Source organism: Anolis sagrei, chromosome 9 (genome assembly GCF_037176765.1).
Source record: "Anolis sagrei isolate rAnoSag1 chromosome 9, rAnoSag1.mat, whole genome shotgun sequence".
Classification (NCBI taxonomy): domain Eukaryota; kingdom Metazoa; phylum Chordata; class Lepidosauria; order Squamata; family Dactyloidae; genus Anolis; species Anolis sagrei.
In genome coordinates, this window is record NC_090029.1 from 34,455,603 (window position 1) to 34,477,560 (window position 21,958).

At 45.1% G+C, this 21,958-nt stretch overlaps 1 protein-coding gene across 1 annotated transcript in view; it reads right to left on the reverse strand.

Annotated features, from left to right (window-relative positions):
* Positions 1–325: 325 nt before the first annotated feature.
* TICRR (TOPBP1 interacting checkpoint and replication regulator) overlaps positions 326–21,958 on the reverse strand; it is a 57,101-nt gene continuing 35,468 nt past the window's right edge. The window contains exons 16-23 of the mRNA XM_060755883.2: positions 17,555–17,701; positions 15,333–15,423; positions 14,464–14,525; positions 12,317–12,439; positions 11,317–11,465; positions 7,459–9,571; positions 5,478–5,597; positions 326–753 (exon numbers count right to left, since the gene is read on the reverse strand). Of these exons, the coding sequence (XP_060611866.2) occupies positions 638–753; positions 5,478–5,597; positions 7,459–9,571; positions 11,317–11,465; positions 12,317–12,439; positions 14,464–14,525; positions 15,333–15,423; positions 17,555–17,701 (2,921 nt within the window). The 3' untranslated portion in view covers positions 326–637. The remainder of the gene's footprint in view (positions 754–5,477; positions 5,598–7,458; positions 9,572–11,316; positions 11,466–12,316; positions 12,440–14,463; positions 14,526–15,332; positions 15,424–17,554; positions 17,702–21,958) is intronic.

A 21,958-nucleotide genomic window follows, 5' to 3' on the forward strand; every position in this document is an offset into this window, starting at 1 on the left:
CTATATCCAATGGCAGATTTTGATGATAATGAACAATAACATAATTTTGAGCTTACAACCCTTGGGTGGACTTTAAAAACGCAGTTGCAATGAAACACATTTAAAACGCATGCAAATAAGATGAGAAATTGCAGGAGTCTGATGACCTAGAACAGGCATGGACAAACTGTATTGGTCCCTCCCTCTAGATGTTTTGGATTTCAAAACATGTTAGGAATTGTGGGAACTGAAACTGAAAACATCCAGAGGGAGGGCCCAAAATTTCCCATGCCTTCCTTAGAATATAGCTGGGATAAGTACCTCAGTACCAATAAAAACAAAACAATCCAGAGCATACTAATTTATTTTACAATATTCATTAAAAATTGGTTCCCCATAGTTACATACTTGTTTGATGCGATGGCCCCACCTCTGTTCCAAAACTGCACCATGTTGACAGCCATGTTTTGGCATCGCAAGAGCCACGTCTCTCTCCTGGTTCTGGCAGGAAGGACTTTTACCAACTGCAAACCAGCTGCAAACACATAAGCAACACCCGTTTGCGGCAGCTGGCAAAAACAACTTGGGTTTGACCTTAAAGTTGCCTAAGGCGGCTTGACCAGCTTGTTCTGAATATCCCGGCATCTTGCTCCCAAGTTCAAGTGAGCAGTCTTTTCCGTGAATAGGTTCTGCTGGCAGGACGCTGCCTGGTGCCTGTGCTGCGGAAGGGAGACAAGTCTTCGTTTGCACCTCCAAACACATCAGCCTCATCTCCTGTCAAGGAAAACAATCTATAATATAAATCTGTAAGGGGCGTCGTACGGAGCCGTATAACTCCACAACCCCCCAACGAAACTGAACCAGAATTGCCATGCCCCTAGGACAACCCACTCGGTACAAACTAATGTACTCCAAATTAAAAAAAAAACACCACAACAACGACAAAAACACCGCTAAACAACTGAACATGCGCACTGGCGCAAACTCCCCGTCACGCGCGCACGCACGGCCCCTCCCCCCCTCCCCCCGCGCGGCACACACACACACACGTGCGCGGTGCAAACTCCCCGCCACGCGCGCACGCGCCGCCCCTCACCCCCCCCCCCCCCGCGTGGCACACACAAAGGGGTGGGGTGAAGGGAGGGGGCGTGTCTAACTGGAGAGGGAGGGAGGAGGGAAGGAGTGAGTCACGGAGGAAAGGGGTGGGGCGAAGGGAGGAGGCGTGTCTTCAAATTCGCCCCCTCCCTTCTCCCCACCCCTTCCCTCCCTGAGTCACTCCTTCCCTCCTCCCACCCTCCGGAAAGACACGCCCCCTCCCTTCGCCCCACCCCTTCCCTCCCTGATTGACTCCTGGAAGGAAAGGGGTGGGGCGAAGGGAGGGGGCGTGTCTTTCCGGAGGGGTGGGAGGAGGGAAGGAGTGACTCAGGGAGGGAAGGGGTGGGGAGAAGGGAGGAGGCGTGTCTTCAAATTCGCCCCCTCCCTTCTCCCCACCCCTTCCCTCCCTGAGTCACTCCTTCCCTCCTCCAACCCCCTCCGGAAAGACACGCCCCCTCCCTTCGCCCCACCCCTTCCCTCCCTGAGTCACTCCTTCCCTCCTCCCATCCCCTCCGGAAAGACATGCCCCCTCCCTTCGCCCCACCCCTTTCCTTCCAGGAGTCAATCAGGAAGAGAAGAGGTGGGGCGAAGGGAGGGGGCGTGTCTTTCCGGAGGGGGGGGAGGAGGGAAGGAGTGACTCAGGGAGGGAAGGGGTGGGGAGAAGGGAGGGGGCGACTTGGAAGACAACAATGATGGATCCGGACCAAAGCATTCAATAGGCCCTAATATCCACACAGATGGAGTTTGAGGGAAATAGACCTTGACATTTGGGAGTTGTAGTCACTGGGATTCAGAGTTTACCAAGACTCAAAGAGCATCCTGAACCCCACCAACGACAGAATTGGGGCAAACATGCCACACTGAACCCCCATGACCAACAGAAGATACTCAAGTTTACACACAAGTATAAAGAAGGGGGAGGACGGAGGGATGCCAGAGAGAGAGAGAGGGGGAGAGAGAGAGAGAGAGAGAAAGAGGGGAAAGGAAGGAGTGTGAGAGAGAGAAAGAGGGAAAGAGGGCGAGTGAAGGAAGGAAGAGAGGCCAGGCACAGACTTCAAAACTCTTACTAAAAGCCACAGCAACGCGTGGCAGGGCACAGCTAGTGTATAGATATCAGAGTACAGGACAGAGAGGCACGACCCTAATGCACGACCCCTTAATACAGTTCCTGTTGTGGTGACCCAACTCTTTTGGGATCCAAACGTTCCCTGTCTTTCCTTCACTTTATGCCTCCAAAAGGGAAGAGGAAGGAGATTATAGTACATTGAGGGGACTTGGAGAGAACGTCCTCCCTGCCGGCCTGCCCACCCACTCCAGCCCGCCATGCGGCCCCAAGGAAGGAGATTATAGTACAGTGAGGGGACTTGGAGAGAACGCCCTCCCTGCTCTAGGGAGGGTGTTCTAGTTTGCCCATGCTCTAGTTTGCCCTGCTCTAGTTTGCCCATGACAGACTTTGTATTTCTAGGTGCAAAGATGACTGCAGATGCAGACTGTGGCCAGGAAATCAGAAGACGCTTCCTTCTTGGGAGGAGAGCAATGTCCAGTCTCGATAAAATAGTCAAGAGCAGAGACATCAGACTGGCAACAAAGATCCGCCTAGTCAAGGCCATGGTATTCCCCGTAGTCACCTACGGATGTGAGAGCTGGACCTTAGGGAAGGCTGAGCGAAGGAAGATAGATGCTTTTGAACTGTGGTGCTGGAGGAAAGTTCTGAGAGTGCCTTGGACTGCGAGGAGATCCAACCAGTCCATCCTCCAGAAAATAAAGCCCGACTGCTCACTGGAGGGAAGGAGACTAGAGACAAAGTTGAAGTCCTTTGGCCACATCATGAGGAGACAGGAAAGCTTAGAGAAGGGAATGATGCTGGGGAAAGTGGAAGGCAAAAGGAAGAGGGGCCGACCAAGGGCAAGATGGATGGATGGCCTCCTTGAAGTGACTGGACTGACCTTGAGGGAGCTGGGGGTGGTGACGGCCGACAGGGAGCTCTGGCGTGGGCTGGTCCATGAGGTCACGAAGAGTCGGAGACGACTGAACGAATGAACAACAACAAGTTTGCCCATACCTGCTCTAGGATGGGAAAAGTTACGAAATGCAAGAGATTGAATGCTTAGAGAATATAACATACTAGCTGTACCCTGCCACGCGTTGCTGTGGCCTATAGTAAGAATTTTCAAAGTAGAGGTAGATATCTGGACTATTATAAAAGAGAGGTACCTACCTATTCCTTCCCCTCTTTTTCTTCCCCTTCCCCCTTCTCTCCCTCTTTCTTTCATTCCTTATTTCACTCTTTGGGTTCATCCTTTCCCTCTTTCTCTCTCACACACTCCCTCCTTTCCCCTCTTTCTCTTTCTCTCTCTCTCGCGTTCCCCCTTTCTCTCCTCCCTGTCTCTCTCCTTCCCTCCTTCTCTCTTTCTCCCGTTCCCTCTTTCTCTCCTCTCGACCTGGCCTCACTCCCTCCTTTCTTCTCTCTTCCTTCCTTCTCTCACACACTCCCTCCTTTCCCCTCTTTCTCTCTCTCTCTCTCGCGTCCCTCCTTCCTCCCCCTTCTCTCTTTCACTCCATCCTTCTCTTTCTCTCCCTCCCTCTTTCTCACTCTCTCACACACTCCCTCCTTTCCCCTCTTTCTCACTCTCTCACACATTCCCTCCTTCCCCCCCCTCTCTCTCTCTCGTGTTCCCCCTTTCCTCCCTCTCCCCCTCTCTCTCTCCTTCCCTCCTTCTCTCTTTCCCGCGTTCCCTCTTTCCCTCATCTCTGCCTGGCCTCACTCCCTCCTTTCTTCTCTCTTCCTTCCTTCTCTCACACACTCCCTCCTTTCCCCTCTTTCTCTTTCTCTCTCTCTCTCGCGGTCCCCCTTTCTCTCCTCCCTCTCTCTCTCCTTCCCTCCTTCTCGCATTCCCTCTTTCTCTCGTCTCTGCCTGGCCTCACTCCCTCCTTCCTTCTCTCTTCCTTCCTTCTCTCACACACTCCATCCTTTCCCCTCTTTCTCTTTCTCTCTCTCGCGTTCCCCCTTTTTCTCCTCCCTGTCTCTCTCCTTCCCTCCTTCTCTCTTCCTCTCATTCCCTCTTTCTCTCGTCTGGACCTGGCCTCACTCCCTCCTTTCTTCTCTCTTCCTTCCTTCTCTCACACACTCCCTCCTTTCCCCTTTCTCTCTCTCTCTCGCGTCCCTCCTTCCTCCCACTTCTCTCTTTCACTCCATCCTTCTCTTTCTCTCCCTCCCTCTTTCTCACTCTCTCACACACTCCCTCCTTTCCCCTCTTTCTCTCTCTCTCTCTCGTGTTCCCCCTTTCTCTCCTTCCTCTCCCTCTCTCCTTCCCTCCTTCTCTCTTTTTCGCGTTCCCTCTTTTTCTCGTCTCTGCCTGGCCTCACTCCCTCCTTTCTTCTCTCTTCCTTCCTTCTCTCACACACTCCCTCCTTTCCCCTCTTTCTCTTTCTCTCTCTCGCGTTCCCCCTTTCTCTCCTCCCTCTCTCTCTCCTTCCCTCCTTCTCTCTTTCTCGCATTCCCTCTTTCTCTCGTCTCTGCCTGGTCCCACTCCCTCCTTTCTTCTCTCTTCCTTCCTTCTCTCACACACTCCCTCCTTTCCCCTCTTTCTCTTTCTCTCTCTCGCGTTCCCCCTTTCTCTCCTCCCTCTCTCTCTCCTTCCCTCCTTCTCTCTTTCTCGCGTTTCCTCTTTCTCTCGTCTCTGTCTGGCCTCACTCCCTCCTTTCTTCTCTCTTCCTTCCTTCTCTTGCTCTCTTCCCCCTCTTTCCTTGGAGGGGGCGTGGGTGGGGGAAGAAGGAGGAGGGGGAGGAGGGATGGATTTTGACAGGGCGAGAAGGGGCGGGGCGGGGTTTGTGACAGGGTGGGAAGGGGCGGGGCAGGGTTTGGAGGGGGCGTGGCTTCCTTGGAGGGGGCGTGGGCGGGGGAAGAGGTAAGTTTGGCGAACGTGATCGTGTGGGGCGGGGCGGAGGAGGGGGCATGGTGTGGCGTGATCGTGTGGGGCAGGGGAGGGAGGGTGTGGAGGGTGCGTTGGCCATTCGGCCATGTGCCGGGGACTTGCGGCGGGGTGCCATTGCGCATGCTCAGTTGTTTTGTCTAATTGTGAGTGTGTTTTAATGTTGTTTAATATTTTGAATCGATTTGTGCATACCTTGTGGGTTGAGGTATGTGCATGGGAATTTTGGTAAATTTTCGTCGGGGTTTTTTTGAGTTTTGCTGTCCCGTTGGACGCCCTTTTCATTTTTATATATATAGATAGAAGTAGGCTCAAATTCAACGAGCATATGCTACTAGCGAGAGTTTGCAAGACTTGGAATGAGCTGATGATGGTTGGGGTTCCTATGGTGTTTTTATTCTTTGGGCCACCTTTAGTTGAAGCTACATTAATGACAGATAATGATTTTAAATAAGCAGCAATAATTTTTACCAGTGGCAGACTTCCTGAGGGAAGGGGCAAAGCCTTGATAGAGAAGTGGAGATTGAGTGAGTGCCCGAAGACCACTGACAGAGACGGTGCCCTTTCCTGAAGACTTGGATGGACTCATTGCTGCAAACAAAAAGAGATTGAAACAAAAAAGAAATGAAGACACATTAAGCAGCTGTTAGCCCCAGCTCCTGCTAACCTAGCAATTCAAAAACATGCAAATGTGTTTGAAGGTACTGACTCGACAGGAAGGTAAACAGCGCTCCATATAGTCATGCCGGCCACATGACTGAGGAGGTGTCTACGGACAACGCAGGCTCTTTGGTTTAGAAATAGAAATGAGCACCACCCCCAGAGCAAGAGATGAAAGGGAAAGCCTTTGCCTTTACCTTATCTGTGTATCTGTATGCTACTGTTTCTAGGCATCGAATATTTGCCTTTGTGTATATTATTATTATTTTATTATTTCAAATATTTGTACCCCACCCTTCTCTACCCCTGAGTGGGGACTCAGGGCAGCTTACAGCTGGCAACAATTTGATTCCTGCCATATACACACAGATAAAACAGCACTTACAAAATAGATAAAACGTTAATATAAATTCAAACAATTTAAAATAGTGCAAATACAATTAGTTGGCCAAATCTAAATCTGAGTTCTACAATCAGCAACTTGGTCCGAAGCATGTCCATAGTCCATTTACCATAGCAATTGTTATCATTTACCAACCTACTATCCAAATGCCTAGTCCCATAGCCACATTTTCAACTTTTTCCTGAAGGACAGGAGGAAAGCAGTTGACCTAATTTCACTGGGGAGCGAGTTCCACAGGTGGGGGGCCACCGCCGAGAAGGCCCTGTCTCTCGTCCCCGACAAGCGCGTTTGCGACAGAGGCGGGATCGAGAGCAGGGCCTTCCCGGAAGATCGTAAGCTTCAAGGTGGGATGTAGGGAGAGATGCGTTCAGACAAGTAAGCTGGCTGGGCCAGTACCATAAAGGGCTTTATAGGTCAAGACCAGATTCCATATGATGTGTTCCCTCAAGGAGATTGGGAGGGATTCAAATATAGTATTATTATTATTATTACTAGCCGTCCCCTGCCACGCGTTGCTGTGGCCTACATGGGGGTTCTGTGTGGGAGGTTTGGCCCAATTCTATCATTGGTGGGGTTCAGAATGCTCTGTGATTGTAGGTGAACTATAAATCCCAGCAACTACAACTTCCAAATGCAAAGATTCTATTTTCCTCAAACTCCACCAGTGTTCACATTTGGGCATATTGAGTATTGGTGTAGAGTGTGGCCCAGATCCATCATTGTTTGAGTCCACAGTGCTCTCTGGATGTAGGTTAACTGTAACTCCAAAACCAAAGGACACTGCCCACCAAACCCTTCCAGTATTTTCTGTCAGTCATGGGAGAACTGTGTGCGAGGTTTGGTTCAATTCCATCGTTGGTGGGGTTCAGAATGCTCTTTGATTGTAAGTAAACTATAAATCCCAGCAACTACAACTCCCAAATGACAAAATCATTTTTTCGAGTGATGGTCACTCCTAAAGGGCCTGGTCTAGGGGATGCTGGAAGCTGTAGCCCAGAAGGGAGTGTGGATATGCTACTGTGTGTTTTGTTTGCTGGGGGAGTCGTTTTTGTGCATTCGGTGTAGCGTCTTTTTGCTTTTTTTGCTTTTTAAGTCCCTTGTGTTGTGCTTTTCAGCATTTTTATGAGTGATGGTCACTCGTTGGCCTGATAAGTGTCTTGTGGCCAAATTTGGCAGCAATTTGTCCAGTGGTTTTTGAGTTATGTTAATCCCACAAATGAACATTACATTTTTATTTATATAGATTATTATTACTACTACTACTACTACTACTACTATTACTACTACTAGATTACTGAAATTGAGCTTTGATAGGTCAGTAGGACAAGAATGAGTACAATAAAAGGAGTCTGAAATGGAAAATTATGAGGAAAAATAAACAAAACATACCTGAGAAGACCTCTTCTTCCAGGATTGCCCTGTTTGCGGACTCTCCCCCTTTTCCGATGCTCTGCTCCTCCGCTGAGAAGACAGCTTCCCCGAGGCTCTGTCTTTTGGGGCAGGACCTTTTTACTTCCTGGCTGTTCTCCTTTTCTGGAGACATGTTTTCCAAAGTTCTTTTCCTGGACTTCAGTCGAGATGCTCCGCTGCAAGTGTTCTCATCCCCACTGGGCTCCGTGTCACTGCAAGTGGACTCCTCTGGAAGACTAGACACTCCTTCTAGTTCAAATTCCCCCAGATGCAATACTTTATTCCCACTTAAGAGCTCGGACGGTCTCATTCCTGCCGCATTGTGGATGGCCACTTCCACCGCTGCAAGCCTTTCACTCTTCCTGCTGCCCACAGAGGCTTTTTTCCTCCGTGGCCAGTCTTTAATTGCTTCCGGAGTTACTTTTCCTTTCTGTTTCGGAGAAGGTGTCCACGGAACGCCACTGCCTTGGGACGGGGAACAAGTATAGGCGGAGGTGCAGCGGGTGGGTGTGTACGACTGGCATATGTAGGTCTGCCCGCCTCCAAACTTTCCCGGGGTGCTGTGGGTAGAGTGGACGCAAGGCGGGGAAATGGATGCAGGCTCGAGTTTCCCAGAGGAAGTCCCAGAAGAGGCGAGATCGCTTTCTTCCTCTGTTTTGGGTTTCCCAGGCGCTACAGGGGTTGGCACTTCCAGAGCTGACGCAGAGGAAACTCTTTTGATTCGTAGCTTTGGAAGGCCAGAAGATTTCATCTCAAGCTCGACCTCATAGATGGGTGGGCTGCTTGCCACAGGCGCTGGATAACAAGTAGTCTGAGGGCTGCTGGCTCTCATTGCCTTCTCCGGATTCCCGAGCCGTGCTTCAGCCTCTCGTTGCCTTCTGTCCGGGGTGCAGCGCAGTGCGTAGGCACACGAACCAGTCAGTAGAGAAGGCCGGTTAGAAATAGGATTTTGCTGCTCTTTTTCTGGAAATGCTCTGCCACATGAAGCCCCTGGACCTTGGTTTGCTTGATAGCTACCTGGAGGGGCTTTGTTTAATATGGAGGAAATATCTAGCTCTTCACACACCACTATGGCATCTTCGATAATCCTCTGGGTTTTATTTAACCCAGGAGACAGGCATCTTTCGAAAACTCTCCTCTTACTTTGCGTCATAAGTCTATTACTTTGTTTATGACTCTGTCCCAAGAACGTATTCTCTCCACGCTCAGGTTTGCAGAATGGATTGGTTTGATCAGAACCTCCATTCTGTTCCTGCTCATTATTTCCACACACGAATAAGTGCTCTTCAGTCCTGCTGGAAGCAAATTCAAGGAGTTTTGGTGGGGAGGTTTCTCTGATATTTTGGGACCTCGAAGAAAACCTTTTGGGCACATGAGAATTCCTGGCCAATTCTTGGTTCTCGGTTGGTGAGACTGTGCATGTGGCCTCACCAGGTCTCACCTGAGGGAGTGATGGAGACTGAACAGGTGCAGAAAAGCCCTCGGTAGGCTTGGCACTCTTCGGGCTCGTTGGTCGTTCTGAGAGGGCACTTTCCAAAACCGTGGTTGCCGCCTTCACAGAGTCCAACTCTAGTGGCAAGTGTGGCTCCTGATACAGAACTCTTTCTGGGTCCAGAGAGTCTTTCTGAGGAGACTGAGTGTTTGGGGTGACTCGCAAGGAACGCCTTAGAGATTTCAGTTTGGAAAATGGGTTTCCACTGGAATTTAATGGGACTGGAGGCACCGCAACAGGCAGAAGGGCTGCCGAAGTGCAACTGTCTGTAGGTGAAGCAAAGACATCATCAAGCGCCTCCTGCGTGGCTTGTCTTCCTAATATTTGCAAATTTGGCAGCTCAGTTGAAGAAGAAAGCCTTTCCAATGGCTGCACTGGGTCATCTTCTTTCTTTTCAAAAGATTCGGGCAAGGACTTGTGCTTCTGTTTAGAAGGAGAGAAGATGTTTCCCAACCCCTTGGCTGCTGTGCACTTTGGGACAGGGCTTTTCAGAGTAGCGGTCTGCGGTTGATTCTCTTGCAGACGTGGGGACCTTCTCAAGCCTTTGCTGGGGGGAGTTACAAGTCTCTGAGAAGACTGAAAGGGACTTTTCCTTGGTGTCTGTGGGAAACAAGTTCAAAAAGACGGTCACTTTGAGATAGGAATGTAATAGTGGTTTTGGAGCTACAGATATTTTGGGCTTCAGTTCCAAGAAATCACAGCCATGGGTCAGTGATACTGAATTACAAAATATCTGGAGGACGAAAGGTTCAGAACCATTGGAAGAGGAAATCGGGATGAATTTAGGTCTGATATTTGAAGCTATTCCCAGATAGGAAACTAACCAGGTAAGCAGGTATCAGAAAACTTTGGCTCTCCAAGTGTTTTGGACTTCAACTACCACAATTCCTAACAGCTTGTAAGTCCAAAGCACCTGTAGGGCCGAAGTTTGCCCATGCCTGGAGTAAAGTATCACACATTGTAAGCAATATGTCAGAAAGGAGAGCTTAAAATGTAGGGAAATTAATAGAAAATGTTGCACTCCAATAATATAATAATAATAATAAAACTTTATTGATATATCGCTCTATCTTCCCGAGGGGACTCAGAGCGGTTCCCAGATAAAAATCACAAAACATACAAAGTAAAAACAACATAACCATAAGAATTTTTTTTGTCATGTCAGGAGTGATTGCAAGTTGCTCCTGGTGTGAGAGAATTGGCCGTCTGCAAGGACGTTGCCCAGGGGACACCTAGATGATTTGATGTTTTTATCATCCTTGTGGGAGGCTTCTCTCGTGTCCCCGCATGAGGAGCTGGAGCTGATAGAGGGAGCTCATCCGCCTCTCCCCGGATTCGAACCTGCGACCTGTCGGTCTTCAGTCCTGTCGGCACAGGGGTTTAACCCACTGCGCCACTGGGGGGCCTAACAATAACATTAACAAAACAAAATATGCATAAAAATTGTCGCCATAAGGCTGGGAACTACCTCTGTACTTAGCAGTCCAAGGTAAAATAGCAAACAGTTTATTGAGGAATATATATATAAAGCAAATCAGTAAAAAACCAAAGTCCAACTATCAGGAATAACCCACAGAAATCAAAGAACAGGAGTAGCATCAAAAACCAAGAATACAAAAGCAAAATAAATCCAAAACGTGAGATTCAGGAAGTCTTCAAAACTTGGAATCATGAGACATGAACAAAAGGCAACATGGATGTAGAAATCCCTTAAATTGACAATAGATCTATACTCAATCACCAACGTTGCTAGAACTAACGGACCCATCTGATGGGCTAGCTAATATAAAGATAAAATCATGCCTTCTTCCCTGGGAAACTGATAAGGACTTCTTCACTAACAGTCATCTTGACCTTCATACACTCTCCTGAGAAGCCCTATGTTGACGGAACGTAAATCTCCTATCTAACTGCTCATTAGTCTGTCCACCTAGACCCGTGGTTCTCAACCTGTGGGTCCCCAGGTGTTTTGGCCTCAAACTCCAAGAAATCCTAGCCAGTTTACTAGCTGTTAGGATTTCTGGGAGTTGAAGGCCAAAACATCTGGGGACCCACAGGTTGAGAACCACTGCTCTGGACTTTCATTTTCATCCTCTGAGCTCAGATCTGTGACTTTGCTTCTTTAGAGAACTGTCTTTCAGAAATGTGGCCTTCAGACACAGACCACTCATTTTCCGGGCTTACAATCTCTTGCTGGCTTTCCTGCTGACTTGCAGACCCAGAATACCTAGTGTCATCAAAATGACCAACAGGCCCAGAATCCCCAGAGAGATTATGTGCAGGCACAATCAAAGGCTGAACGACAGCAGAAAATAAACTGAAATACGAGAAGATGGCAGCTTTACCTGATAAACAGCAGGCTCATCAAAGGCCGACTGTTCTCTTTCTGGTCTCTGTGAACGCATCCCCACCAAACTGGATTCCTCCAGGACTGCTCCAAAGAGAAGACTTTTGGGGGACTGGACAGCTGTTCTTATAGAAGGTGATGCCAAGCCTATAAAAAGAATATATCAGTTCAGATTGATATGGATGGTTCCTAAGCACCATAACAGCTTTGCTGGTTATGCATGCTTTCTGTTTTGAAACTGAATCTAGGGAGATTTGGGGTACATTTGAATCAATTAAGGGGAGGAAACCCCAGTTTCCCCTTGTGGTCAGCTGTGATTTGCACCTATGGTATATTCCTGCGCTCGTGCAGGCAGCAATAGGAAAGTCTCGAGACCAAAATTACAGTTAGAGTAGCCCCGCCCACTTTCTTCGCCCCCATAAATAGCCCTTGAGAGGGGCTACGGTCAGTTCTTCTCATCCACGCTAAAAAAGCAGCAAGGAAAGTAGGGACCTTCGTTTCTTAGCATCTGATATTCTCCAAGATTATGACAACTACTTCTTTAAGAAATGTGTGTCATGTCCCAATAAATATCCGGACAATGATGCACATCCTAATTGCCTCGTATGCCTATGTTTACAGGTAAGCAACCTATATTTCTAATTATTAAAAGGCAAACCAAACATATTGACAGAAAGTCAAAGCAGGAAATGGAGTCTTTGCTAAACAGTGACAAAGTGGCAGGGGATTTCAGAGGGGGAGCAGAGAAGGGGCAAACAGGAAGTGCTTAAACCTCTCTTTGTATCAGATGCAGCAAGCTGTTCAAAATAATGAATTGGGAGAGTAGTGTCTCCCATAAGCAGTTCTCAGTCTCAGGTCCTTTCGCTGTCCTGGACTTGAACTCCAAAAGAAACCTCACAAGCTAAAAACCATCTATCAAACATATCTGGATTAATAATAGGCCATCTTGCAATCCTTGAAACTAAAAGAAAACACACTTATTACATTTTCTTGATCACCTGGGGATTCGAGATGTAGAGGGGATTGTGCATTCCTCTTACTACGTTGCAAAGAGTGGAATGAGCCAGAGAGGGTTCTGTCCAGAAATAGCTGCTTAATCCGTGGGCTTCTTCTTAAAGTACCTTAAAGAAAGTCAAAATGGTGTTTTATATGTTTTAATTATTGCACGTTTAATGTTTGATTTGGTTAAACAATTATTATCTATATTGTAGTCTTCTGTTGTAATTTATTTATTTATTTACGGTATTTATATTCCGCCCTTCTCCCCCCGCAGGGGACTTAGGGAAGATTACAATGTACATATACATGGTAAACATCCAATGTCATAGACACACAACATATGTAGACAGACACACAGAGGCTATTTAACATTCCAGCTTTTTCATGAAGGTATTCTGGCCACCAGGGGAGCTGTTGCTTCACGGTCCATTTGTGACACCGATGAAGTACTTCCTCATTCTTTGCATTCTTGCTGGAGATTTTTATGGTGTCGTAAATTAGCCTCCCCTCATAAGCGGTACCTAAATTTCCTACTTGACAGTTGCAACTGTCTTTCGGGCTGCAAAGATCGACAGCAAGTTACACAAATTGGTCGGAAGCTCACTCTGACCCGGACTGTTGTAAGCCGCCCCGAGAAGATATCAATAAAGCTATAGAGTCCTGACCTGAGAAACCAAACAGCAAGTCAAAACCTCTGTTGACATAATCTTTCCATACTTCATTGCGTTCTGTCAAGAGCAGGAAACTGCCAGCCCCTGGGCAAGACACATCCTGAGGTTTATCTTCTGCTGCAACCTACCATTTCATCCAGCCAGGGAGAAGACACGAGACAACTAATACAGGTCCAGGAATTCAACTATAGAGTAAAACTGCAGAAGAGATAGGCCCCCAGAACGCTGTACTGACTCTGCAATTAGGATTCCAGCCTTAGAATCCTAGAATCAAAGAGTTGGGAGAGACCTCCTGGGCCATCCAGTCCAACCCCATTCTGCCAAGAAGCAGGAATATTGCATTCAAATCACCTCTGACAGATGGCCAGCCAGCCTCTGTTTAAAAGCTTCCAAAGAAGGAGCCTCCACCACACTCCGGGGCAGAGAATTCCACTGCTGAACGGCTCTCACAGTCAGGAAGTTCTTCCTCATGTTCAGATGGAATCCCCTTTCTTGTAGTTTGAAGCCATTCCTCCACTGCGTCCTAGTCTCCAAGGAAGCAGAAAACAAGCTTGCTCCCTCCTCCTCCCTGTGGCTTCCTCTCACATATTTAGACATGGCTATCATGTCTCCTCTCAGCCTTCTCTTCTTCAGGCTAAACATGCCCAGCTCCTTAAGCCGCTCCTCATAGGGCTTGTTTTCCAGACCCTTGATCATTTGAGTCGCCCTCCTCTGGACACATTCCAGCTTCTCAATATCTCTCTTGAATTGTGGTGCCCAGAACTGGACACAATATTCCAGGTGTGGTCTAACCAAAGCAGAATAGAGTAAGGGGAGCATGACTTCCTTAGATGCAGATAACCTTAATGTATATAACCTTCCAGCCTCTCTTCCTTATAGGAATAAGATGGCCGTTCATGTTCGTATAACTCTTTAATCCTATAGTGTCCTTTGTCCTTCATTTATCCTCACCAGCAAGAATCAAACTCCTTCTTATAGAGACTCTCAAGCGGGGTTCATTTTGATGTTCCTGGCATCCATTTAGGTTTCCATTTTTTCCAAATGTTTAATGCCTTTTTTCTGGGGCTTCTGATTCTTTTAACGCTTGTTTCCCAATTCCCTGTGAAGATCCCAGAGCTTGCCTCTCCCTTATTAACTCCTATCTTAAATCATTTATCTCTTTCTCTCTCTCATATTTTCAAATAACAGTTTCTTTCCAAGTCCTTAAACTTCAAAACTAGAACCGTGTCCTAAAATATCCATCCTATTTCCCTTGCACATGCCCAGTATTTTTAATTTTAAGCTTTGCAGTTGGCCCTACCACAGGTTTTTAAATGCGTCATGTCATTATTGTACTGTTTTTTTGCTTTGTTATGAGTTATTTATTGTTGTTGTTATGTTTTTATGATGTATTTGGGCTCGGCCTTTTGTAAGCCGCACAGAGTCCTGCAGGAGATGGTAGCGGGGTATAAATAAAGGTTTATTATAATACGTACAGGTTGTGCTTTTTTCCGGCGATTCCTCTACAATGCCAATGTCAGGTCCAGGATCAGAACACCTGCAAAGATGATTGCTTTTAATTTAACAATATCTTAGTACAGAAAACTTTTTATGTTCATTTCCGACTATTATTTATTTATTTATTTCACTTACTTATACCCCGCCCTTCTCACCCCGGGGGGGACTCAGGGTGGCTTACAGAGGAAGCACAATTAGATGCCCAAATCCATTGACAAGCAGTACAAAATACAATACAATTCAACAGTTAAATTAAAACATCAATACATAATAAAATATTAAAACAATCTCATGCTCAGGGTTCAGAGTCCATATATCCATTCCATTCCATTTGTCCTTGTCTATCGTCAGATCCTTAAATTAGTTGTCAGCATGACCAAAGGCTTGGTCCCACACCCAGGTCTTCAGTTTTTTCCTAAACGCCAGAAGGGAAGTCGCCGATCTAATCTCCCCGGGGAGTGAGTTCCACAGGTGAGGGGCCACCACTGAGAAGGCCCTGCTCCTCGTCCCCGCCAACCTCACTTGTGATAGTGGCGGGGTTGAGAGCAGGGCCTCCCCAGAAGATCTTAAGCTTCGAGATGGGATGTAGAGGGAGATCCGTTTGGACAAATACACTGGGCCGGAACTAAAGAAGCAAGGGGGCCTCAATACCACAAGGGCACCAGATTCCCTTCGATCTTGGAAACTGAGCAGTCAGCCCTGAGCAGTGTTTGGATGGGCTACTGTCAATGAATACCCGGTATTATAAAATTCACGGAGTTGTGATTTAGGTTAACAGATGACTCTGAAGAAGCATACACACACATAGTGTCAGTAAACATTCCTACAAAGGGGTGCTTTTCCTCACCGGCCTTTAATCTGCTTGTAGAGCTGCCTTCTGGAGATCTGTTTGTGTAATGGGGTTTCTGGGACTGTTTTGGTCAGCAGCTTTGGGTTCTCTGAAAGATGATGGAAACAATACACAGAACTATATAAATAATAATAATAATAATAATAATAATAATAATAATAAACTTTATTCATATACCGCTCTATCTCACCAAGGGGGCTCCGAGCAGTTTCCAAGTAACATCATCAATACATACAGAGTAAACAATATAAACATAAGATTAACAAAACAATCTATATAAATAAAATTGTAATGTTCATTTGTGGGATTAACATAACTCAAAAACCACTGGACGAATTGACACCAAGTTTGGACACAATACACCTACTAACCCAAAGAGTGACCATCACTCAAAAAAAATTGATTTCGACATTTGGGAGATGTAGTTGCTGGGATTTATAGTTTACTTACAATCAAAGAGCATTCTGAACTCCACCAATGATGGAGTTCAAGACAAGACTCCCGTGACCAACAGAAAACACTAAAAGAGTTTGGTGGGCATTGACCTTGAGTTTGAGAGTTGTAGTTCACCGACATCCAGAGAGCACTGTGGACTCAAACAATGAAGGATCTAGACCAAACTTGACACAAATATTCCTTATGCCCAAATACGAACACAAATGGAGTTTGGGGGAAAGAGACCTTGACAGTTGGGAGTTGTACTTACTGGGATTTATTGTTCACCTACAATCAAAGAGCATGTTCAACCCCACCAAAGACAGAATTGGGGCAAACTTCCCACACAGAATTCCAGTGACCAACAGAAAATACTTAAGGCCATCCAGCCATAGATATAGATATATATATATGCATAATTCACACAGAGAGAGATATAGTATCATAGATTTGAAAGGGACCCCTAAAGAAGGACAATTCCTTGTGGGCAAACCAGACACTCTCCACATCAACACTGACAAAGAAACAGCAAGAAATACTGTTTACCCACAAGCATAAAGAAATTACATATATTAGGAACCAACACTTTCTGATTACTTTATTTTCCCGATCACCAGACTGGGCCACAGCAATGCCTGGCAGGGGATGGTTAGTAACATTAATAAAACTTTATTTATATACTAGGCCTGGGTAACAACGGAAAAAATTGTTTCTAAAATCGATTCGTTTTTTGGGGGTTTTTGCGTTTCGTTATTTAAAATAATTACAAAATTTTCCTTTTAAAAAGTTTGATATTTACGAAATTTCGTAAATGTGAAAAAAATTACAAAACATTAACGAATCGATTTCCGAAACAATAACGAATCGATTCGTTAATGGCGGACGCGACCGCGAAATACGCTAAAAAACCTCCAAAACCTTCTGAAGCTTCCCTCTCCCTCTGTTGTTGACTGTTGGTGTGATATTATAATTTTTTTTCACTAATTAAACAAAAAACTTGCCCCAAACATGCGGAAATAATAACGAAACGACCTCAAAACAATAACGAAACGAATACAATAACGAAATACGAAGCATTTACAAAACTATTTAAAAATTCATTTTTTAAAAAAATTGCTCCAGAATGGTTCGTTATTGTTTTGTAATTAAAAAAATTAACGAATTATTAACGAATTACGAATTAACGAAACGAAACCGCCCAGCCCTATTATATACCACTCTTTCTCACCGAGGGGGCTCAGAGCGGTTTCCAGGTAACATCAAAATACATACAGAGTGAACAATATAAACATAAGATTAACAAAACAATATAAGTATAAAAATTGTCACCATAACACACACACACACACACATATATAAAGTAATTCTTCCTGTTCAAGGCAATTTAAAAGGCCGAGCCGAGATTAGTGCAAGCTCAAAAATTCCAGAGGGGCCGGGAATTAATTGCAGGCGACAACAATAACAATAATGGGTACAGGTCTATGGCTGTTCATTTCCAGGACCTATTAGAGGAAGATATAAAAGGCATGAAAGAGGGTGACCACTTCAGGAAGCAGAGCTATATGAAGAAAAACTTTTCCAAATTTAGAAAATGAAAGGCTAGCTGTTTCTTGGGAGAATTAAATCACCACAAACACATGCCATACCATTCGAGCTGCTTCAATCCACCGAGAAAAAGACTCTGCTCCAGACTTAGGTCTCATCTCCAAAATATCTCAGTATCTATATGAAATTATTCCAAAACATGTAGCATTTTGCATAAGGGATGCTTATATTCCTCTTACCTCGAGGGTTCTCTTTTGAATAGCTGCGCTTGTGCTTTAGGCCTTCCAAAGCTGACACGGACCGACTTCGAGACATCTTTGCAAGGGATCTTTTGCTTGGGGAAAGGATGTTTTCATTGAAGAGGGTCCTTCGAACCTTGGTCACTTCTGAAAATGCCGGAAAGGCAAAGAAAAGTTTTTGTTTTGCAACTAAAAATCAGTTTTAACTGTTTATTTTTAATAAAAGTAATAATAAAAATACATACTTAAATACTGAAGAAAATAAGATATTTTCTTTAAAAAGCAATTGTTTCTAAGAACAATTCTATTAAGAGGGTGGCTGTATTTTATTTACACCCAACTAGTACAAAATTAATACGAGACTTTCCTTTAAAGACACAAATTATAGAAGAAACCAGTTCTGTTGAGTTCAACCTCATTTTGTAGAATGTAATGGGAATGTTATTTAAAATGGCAGAATATTCAAATTCTATTCATGGACATCAGAGAAGAGTGGATATAGTTGAGAGGGAACAAACTTTTATAGCACTGGGTTACATTAAGTTGCTGTGAGTTTTTTGGGCTGGATGGTCATGTTCTAGTAGCATTCTCTCCTGACGTTTCACCTGCATTTTCAGAGATTGTGTTGGCAATGACGCAAGCGCAGTGTATTTATATCTGTGGAATGTCCAGGGTGGGATAAAATAGCACTGAATAGCCATGGAGCTGCAAAGTCAATCAGTGAGGGTATCTGCATAGAGGTATCATAATTATTTTTAGGGTATATGTTGTAATGTTTTACTCATGTTTTAGTTTACTGTCTTACTGGATTGTTTTTTTTTTTAATATTTTCATCTTGATGCTTAATTCTTTATTGTAAGTTTACTGTTGTTTATGTGCATTATCTTGTATTATTTTGATGTGTTTGTATTCATTTGAGGCATTGAATGTTTTCCTTATGTTTTGTCTTTGAAAACCGCCCCTGAGTCCCTTCGTGGAGAGAAGGTGGTCTAGACTGGATTACTGTAATGCACTCTACGTGGGGCTGCCCTTGAAAACGGCTCGGAAATTTCAGATGGTCCAACGGGCGGTGGCCAGGTTGTTAACTGGGGCTCCTTACAGGGAGCGGTCAACCCTCCTGTTCAAGGAGTTCCACTGGCTGCCATTCATTTTCCAGACCCAATTCAAGGTGTAGGTTCTTACATACAAAGCTCTGAACGGTATGGGACCCGCCTACCTGCACGACCGCATCTCTGTGTACGAACCCACACAATCTCTTCGATCATCTGGAGAGGCCCTGCTCATGATCCCACCTGCATCGCAAGCACGATTGGTGGGGAAGAGAGAGAGGGCCTTTTCGGTGGTGGCCCCTCGACTCTGGAACTCACTCCCTAAGCACATCAGGCATGCCCCAACTCTGGCAGTCTTTAGGAGGAGCTTGAAGACGTGGTTGTTCCAGTGTGCCTTCCCAGAATAATGATCCCATAGCATTTTGTCCTCCAAAGCACTTTACATTTTTTAGGTCTGCTTCTATGTTTTCCACAAACGCCCCATCACTTTTTCGCCCATGATCCAGCATTATCTTCAGTTTTAATTTTACATTTGGCCTTCCCATAGTTTTAATTGTGTGTTGTCTTATGTTTCGTTATTTTATTGTCCATGTTTTTATTTTAATTGCTCGTGTTGTTGTTATTATTGCTTGTATTGTTGTATTTGGGCTTTGCCTCATGTAAGCCGCACCGAGTCCCCTGGGGAGATGGTAGCGGGGTACAAATAAAGTGTTATTATTAGAAGTGAAGTTATTATTATTATTATTATTATTCCTTGGACTTTATAATCTGGAGGCATTATCTGTTTGGGAGATGTTAACTGGCACTTGATAGTTTGCTGCCTGTTTCTGAGTGTTGGTCATTATTTACTATCTTGATTCTGGTGTTTTTTAATACTGGTAACCAGATTTTGTTCATTTTCATGGATTCCTCCTTTCTGTTGAAATTGCCCACATACAGTGGCTTCTCTGTGTAATCTGACATAATGGTTGTCTGAGTGGGCACTGCATTTGGTGGTCCCTATGTAGACTAGTCCACAGCTGCACAGTATCTGGTGGACTCCTGCAGTGGTCAGAGAATCCCTCTTATCCTTTGCTGAACATAGCATTTGTTGAATTTTCTTGTTGGGTCCATCCAGACATGAATCAAAGAACATGAAAGGCACTGCAGACTAATTTAACAAGAGAAGTCACTTTAGTTTACTATGTCTTGTTGGATTGTTGTTGTTTTTTTGTTTGTTATTATTTTCATCTTGATGCTTAATTCTTTGTTGTAAGTTTACTGTCTGTTTCAGCTAAAGTCAACAACTCCATGACAGTTTGGGAGTGAAAGACTGGCCTCTGATAAGGGCCATCTGGACCAAGAGGGAGAAACCTGGGAGATATTGCATACTCTGTGAGAATGGAATGCAACCGTTAGAATAGATAACAAGGGGGGGGGGTCATGGGTTAACCATGAAATACTACAGGATTGGTGGGAAAGAGTTAGAACTAGCTTTTGCTTTGCCTTGGCAAGAAGGAATAATAAAGTTGTGTCCAAGGAACCCTCCTTGTGAGCATGCTTTTATTCTAGAATCTTCCAGGAGCTGACAGCTATAGTAGAGCACCTGATGAACCAATCTGGAGACAGAATTTTATTTGAGAATACAGAAATTCTAGACCACTGGACATTCCACAGATATATATATATATACACACACACACATATATATATGTATACATATACACACACACACATATATATATATACACTCCACTTGCTTCATTGCCAACAGAACCTCTGAAGATGCCAGCCACAAATGCAGACGAAACATCAGGAGTGTTGAACCTCAGAATAGGTTCACCTTGTTGAAAACACCAAACTGCACACAGCCAGAAGTCTTTATAGTTTATTAAAAAGTAAAAGATAAAAAGTTCTTAAAAGCAAAAGTAATGTTCTAAAAGATCAATACAAAATAACACTTTGAAGCATGATCCAAAAAGGCACCAGCAAAGTAAAATCCCATGAGAACACAACTTGAGTCCTGAGACCATAGAATCATAGAATCAAAGAGTTGGAAGAGACCTCCTGGGCCATCCAGTCCAACCCCATTCTGCCAAGAAGCAGGAATATTGTATTCAAATGACCCCCTGACAGATGGCCATACAGCCTCTGTTTAAAAGCTTCCAAAGAAGGAGCCTCCACCACATTCCGGGGCAGAGAGTTCCACTGCTTAACGGCTCTCACAGTCAGGAAGTTCTTCCTGATGTTCAGATGGAATCTCCTCTCTTGTAGTTTGAAGCCATTGTTTCGCGTCCTAGTCTCCAAGGAAGCAGTAAACCTGCTTGCTCCCTCTTCCCTGTGGCTTCCTCTCACATATTTATACATGGCTATCATATCTTCTCTTCTTCAGACTAAACATGCCCATCTCCTCTCTTGTAGTTTGAAGCCATTGTTCCTTGTCCTAATCTCCATGGAAGCAGTAAACCACCTTGCTCCCTCCTCCCTGTGGCTTCCTCTCACATATTTATACATGGCTATCATCATATCTCCTCTCAGCCTTCTCTTCTTCAGGCTAAACATGCCCAGCTCTTTAAGCCGCTCCTCTTGGGATTGTTCTCCAGACCCTTGATCATTTTAGTTGCCCTCCTCTGGACACATTCCAGCTTTTCAATATCTCCCTTCAATCGTGGTGCCCAGAATTGGACACAATATTCCAGGTGTGGTCTAACCAAGGCGGAATAGAGCATGGGGAGCATGGCTTCCCTGGATTTAGACACTAGGCTCCTATTAATGCAGGCCAAAATCCCATTGGTTTTTTTGCCGCCACATCACATTGTTGGCTCATGTTTAACTTGTTGTCCACAAGGACTCCAAGATCTTTTGAACACAAGAACTGCAAAATAATCCAGACAAGCAAAATGCAAGCTTCTTGGTTAACATAAAGTTGCTCTGACAAAGGTTTGGTCCCAAACACACAGCTTAATACCCTTTGCAAAACATGAAGGCGTTTCTTTGGCCTCTGACCTCCTTCTTGTTAGCTATTCTCACACTCCTTCGAACTCTGAATTCCAAACGGTCATCATGATCTAAGGCTCCCGTTTCGTCAAGGTCAGTCTGTTTGTTAGTGTTATCCAGTTAGCCTTCCTGCTCATTATCAGGCTGAGAACTGTCCTCCTTTTCTGAGTCAACTTGCACCTACACCTGGCTAGTTTCACTATCAACAAACTCATTCCTTGCTGTGGGAAACTGAACTTCCACACCTTGTTCCTCATTGACTATAACAGGGACATTTTGAACCAGATTGTGAACCTGAGTCCCATCATCCTCATCACAGGCACTCTGTGGTTCCAGCTGAGTCACAACAAGGAGATAATGCTACTGGAACATGGCCATC